Source organism: Buceros rhinoceros, unplaced genomic scaffold (assembly GCF_000710305.1).
Source record: "Buceros rhinoceros silvestris isolate BGI_N320 unplaced genomic scaffold, ASM71030v1 scaffold1740, whole genome shotgun sequence".
In the NCBI taxonomy this organism is placed as follows: Eukaryota; Metazoa; Chordata; class Aves; order Bucerotiformes; family Bucerotidae; genus Buceros; species Buceros rhinoceros.
Window position 1 is genome coordinate 1 of NW_010391067.1, and position 5289 is coordinate 5289.

General features: G+C 43.5%; 1 protein-coding gene across 1 annotated transcript in view; it reads left to right on the forward strand.

Moving 5' to 3' along the window:
• Nucleotides 1-317: 317 nt before the first annotated feature.
• Nucleotides 318-5289, forward strand: part of LOC104496674 (interleukin-1 receptor type 2-like) — a 5391-nt gene continuing 419 nt past the window's right edge. Inside the window, exons 1-3 of the mRNA XM_010139835.1 lie at nt 318-477; nt 1706-1841; nt 4053-4198. Coding sequence (XP_010138137.1) covers nt 318-477; nt 1706-1841; nt 4053-4198 — 442 coding nt within the window. The remainder of the gene's footprint in view (nt 478-1705; nt 1842-4052; nt 4199-5289) is intronic.

Genomic DNA, 5289 nt, shown 5'->3' on the forward strand with positions numbered 1-5289 from the left:
ACCCGCTGGCTGAGGTGGCTCTTGAGAGATGAACGGCTCGCTGGTGTGGGAGCGATGAAGGCGTCGTTTTTCGGTCACGCATCCGTTCTCTTGCTTAAGCCCGTGGCTTTTTTATTTTTGCAAGTATGAAACGGGTGTGCAAAGATCTCGCACTCACTGCTCGTAAAAAGGACCGTGCTTAGTGCCTAGTGTTACTGTTGCTTCCACAAGGCGCTCACTCACCTGCCAAACATTCCTCGTGGTGCAGCTTTCAGGATCAAGTTGTGGGCGTGATCCTATGGGATCTCCACAAACAGCTCGCTGGGCTTGCAACGGGCATGTCTCCCTTTGCCAGTGGGTTTGACAACCAAAGGCTTTCCTGGGAGGTGAACCAAAGCGTGCTAGCACTGACTCTCCCTTCTCTTTCTCCAGAAAAAGAAAAGCGAATTACCCCAATAATTGTGTATCCAACACAAAAGACAACATCAGCTGCTCTCGGTAAGGCCAATAGTAAACATTATTTCTGGAAGCATCTAATCAAGCAAAAATTAGAGCAGGTCACCTTATGGTGTGATTTGTTGGCATAAATTGTTGTATTTTTTTTGATCTTGATTGTATTAGCTGAGTGTAAGTGCTGGAGTAGTTTTTGTGTCTTATTGTCCACAACCAGATGCTGTCTTCCACATAGGAGAAGCTGTAGAAATGCTGTAGATTTTAGCCACTAACAAAGCAAAACCAGCATGCTTTAGATCAGCAGCTCAGAGTCCCCCTTCACTAAGAACAACTCGTTTTCAACATTGCCTCAGATTGGTCTAGGTTATCTGCTGGCTTTGAATCAGCCATCCATCTCTTTTGGGAGGAGGTGTTTTTGCATTGCTTTTTACTGTTTGAAATAGACAGTTGTTGTTAGAAAGCACTTGGACAGGATCTTAATTTTTCTTTGAAGATTATATTATGAATGGCAAATTTCTGTTGCATTTCCTCTTCTCAGAAAATGCCAGGAATATGTTACACTAAGTTTTTTTAGCTATGTCCTGCGATGTCTTAGTTTTCCCTACCAGTTTTCTTTCCATCAGTGTAGGACTAACAAGCCTTTTTTTTTTTTTTACCTAACTAGCTCTGTGGAGTGTTTTATATCTCTTTTATCACCATCTACACAGATATAATAATAAAATTGTATGCATTATTGAGCCCTGTGTTAGATACACACCAATCTGAAGGCTCTTTATCCTTAGCTCTAAGGTACAATAATTAGAACAAAATGTCTGAATTTTTTGCACAATCACTCTATCTTTGGAGGTCCCACCTTGAGCTGAATTCCCTTGCCCACAGCATCTCTGATTGAAGCTACACTGCTGATTAATGCCGTTGCTCCAGAGCAGTAAATCACGCCGTGCCCTTTGGGGTGCAGTGTGTCAGAAGGAGCAAGGCCACAGGAGCACAGCTTTGCCTTCTGAGGAATATGTCGAGTGCAAGAGTTGCTAACTGTTGCAATGGCGAAATAATTTGGTTAGCAGCGGGAAGGACTGCCAAACCGCAGGGTCTTGTTGCCGAGTAGCAGGGGATGAAAAGCCATCTGGGGCTTAACATCAGTTTTGAATGTAGTGGTGCTTGGCGTGTGTGGGAGCTTGATCTCCCACCGGAGATGTTTGTTTTCACCAAGAGAAAGTGTAGTTCTTCATAAATATCCAAATAGGTTTTTTTTAAATCTTTCTACCACAAACAGGCTCCAAGATGACTCTCCCGTGCAAAGTGTTTGTTGGCCTGAGCAGCCACGTCCATACCGATGTGGAATGGCTGGCAAATGACACCACTGTCGATGTGGTTTACAAGCAAAGCAGAATTACAGAGGGAGAACGACAGTAAGTCTGGCTGAAAGTGTTTCTTCGAGCTTGTTTTAACCTGCAGTGGTGTTTTGGTGGGGGCTCTCAGTGTAGCTGAATGTCAGGTAATGAAATGGGATATGGACAGATCTGAAGTGAAAACAGGCAGACAAGCAAAAACAAAACAAAACAGAACAAAACAAAACCCCAGCCCAACCCAAGGAGGGTGAAGTCAATTCCTTATCTCCATTTGCTTATTCATGGTATACTGCAAATGAGTTAACTTCAAGACTTAAACTTGAAGCACGTTTTCTGGGCAGCTGAGCTGATGTAGGAGCTGATTGCAGTGGAGAGCAATGGGACTTGATACTTCCTGGTGCTTCTCTTATCTCTCCCCTTGCCAGCCAAACAGCAACATCATGCCATTGTTTTTCTCTTTAGGCTTGTTCTTTTCCACATGAGTGAGTTAAACTGACTCACAGACGCCCAGTGAGTGCTAGGGCTGGTGCCAGGGAAACACTGGAGGGGAGGTGCTGGTGGGAGGGAGAAGCAGGATGTCCCACATCCTCTTGCCCTGATCCATTGTGTTTCCCAGTCTTGTGGAGACTTTGCTCAGCTATCTCACGGCTGCATGCCTCGAGGCCTTTCCCTCTAGGAAAGGAGGGGAAAGATCTGCTTTCCGTACCTGTGACATGTCACCTGAGCAGCACTAACTCCCCACATTCAGGAATGTTTCTGCTGCTTTGCAAATGTGAGATAAATCTATGGTCTGAAATCTCTTCATTGAGATCCAAGTTGGTGCATTTTATCTCTTATTTGATAAAGCTGAGAGTGCCCACAAAGACCATCACCCTCACCTGGGTCAGGGTGGGTCTACCTGTATTGGTGGACAGAGCCAGGAAGTTTCCTGGGCTCTGGGATGTCATTGCCTCTGCTGTTAATGGTTATACTGGTCACTCACCAGGTAGCACTTTCCCCAGAAGCTGCTGATTAGGATTTAGCATGGGGCAGGGAGTATTCCCAACAAAATTTGGGCATGTGGCATCCCTACTTTGAGCAGAAAGACTGTTTAACGTTTATGGATGTGAGCTGTTTTAGGCCATTTGTGGCCATCAGTTCCAGATAACAACCTGGCCATGTTTAGTTCATTGCCAGAGGTGAAGTGGTAACTGAGCTGTATGCCCTAGCTCTTATGTGTGTTCACAGTCTCCACAGCATGGCTGAAACCATTTAGTTAAAATGTTGTTTACCTGGTTAAGTGACATGGGTAAGTGACATTGCATTAAACCTGTGGTCAGGAGCCATAAAATGTACTGTGGCTGCAGTCTCTGCAGGCTTCAGAATAGAGCAGCACATGGACTTTCTTACTTGGACTTTAAAAATTGTTTTTATTACTATAATTATTACTGTTACATATTATAATACAATTGCAGAAGGGCAGGGACCATGCCAGCTAGGGCTCATGCAAAGCCCATGGTGTGTGAGACACCCCAGTCCTGCTGTCAAATGCCACTGGGAAAACAAATTTGCCACAGAAATCTCCGTCAAAGCACCCAGCACTGTTTTGCTGTCTGCCTGAGGCACAGTCCGGGAAGGGGAACACAGGGAACTCCATTGCAGCAGCACCTAGCAGACTGGCAATCAGATTGTTGAAGAGCAGCTGGACAACTTCTCCAGCAAGGACCAAAAGATACCAACAGACAGTGTGACTGCAGCTAGAAAACCACTTTTAAATAGTTGGACTGATGAAACAATCACATTGAAGGAAGCTGGAAATTTCCTGGGCAGTTTCTTGTATTGAGCTCTTGGCTTTGGGCGTATGATAGACAGGAATGATGTCTTAGTTTGCTGAGTGAGCATTTGCAGGGTTACATTCTCCCTATGTCCTTTTAATTAATCTCAGAAATTAATAGATGGTCAGAGAGAAGGAATCCTTCCAGCACTGTGTAGAGAGATACAGAATTCTGCTTGTCTGCCTTCCTTCCTTTTTCTTTGTTTTTGCAAGACAAATCCATATATTTTTTTTTCCTGGAAGGTTCAACAAGTGCAGGATGGGTACTGACTGATGAGAATCAAATAGTTGGCCAACTGGTCTGGAAGATGCAGGTGTCTTCTAATGCTGAGGGGCTAGTTCAGAAATGAGCAAATATCCAATGCATTTTCTTGCAATGTGCTATTACAATGAATACACAAACAGAGAAAAGCCAGCTTATAAAAGGATTTAATATTAAATTTTTATTTTCCTTCCAGAGAAATTACAGAAAATGGTGAAAACTTCATTGAAGTGCCACTAATTTTTGATTCTGTTGAAGAAGTGGATTTTTACACAGACTTTACGTGTCTGGCTCAGAACACATACGGCTACCAAGTACTGCCAACAAGGGTCAAGCAGGAAGGTAATTAGTTTGACTGCTTATCTGGGATAATTGTTGTCATTCTTCTAATGCTGAATTGTCACCCAAGCCTTTTATACTCTCAGAGTTAGCACTGGGATAAATTATTGCCTGGGGAAAAACTGGTTGTCTCTTTCACCTCTTGGAATAGCTTGTTCACAAAATACACTTTCTGTGGGTCAGTCACTGACATTTTCTGCAGGGATACGGATCTGTGCTGGTATGTTTGTTCATTGGGTAGAGCTCCAATTTAGATACGCTTTGTGAAATGATGTCTACAGTAAGACTACTGGCAAACTCCTATTGGGTGCAGCAGGGCCAGACCCCCTCCAGTTTCTCAAAAAGTAGGGAGGAAAAAAAACCCCCACATTAGCAGAATAAAGACCAGCGTGTTCCTCCTTATGCACAGACTGTATCCAAAATAAGAAGTGTAAATTAATTATGTCAGGTGTTGTTATTTTGGCTCCTGGTGATGGGAAAGGAAGCTCTAAACTCAGTGCAATTAATGTTGCAGTGTGATAGACCATTGGCCAAGAACAAGCCGTAAAAACAGCGTGAAGCAATACTAATTGTTTCTTTGCGTGATGTTGATGAATCACCAAAGCTTGCTCATGCGGCCTTAGAAAGGCACATGAACATTTGCAGTCTTCATTATGAGTTATAACTCATGACTCACTCCAGCAGCCTATGATGAGGGATTTGTACTCATTCGCTAGATGATGTGCTGCCCTTGTCGTCCATGAGCTACACAGGTATTACTACAGAGGAAGCAATCAATGAACCAATGATCCAAAATGGTCTGGACAGATACTGGTCTTGGAAATCAGCTATATTTTCAGAAAAAGCTCAGATTCTTGGCTTGATCATTGGCAATTTATAAGCATCTCTGTGTGAAAAAAAATATTCACAGAGCTTGAGAGCGGACTCCTTCTCCACGTGGTGCTTTTTATTTCCTGCTTGGAGTGTCTCTGCTTTCACCAGATTAAGATAGAAAGCACATAGTTACTCTGAGCAGGGGCTGAGAAGAGTCATGTGTGTGCAAAAGGATTGAACTTCAACTTCTCACCCTCTATTGTTTTCCAATTCTTCTTCCG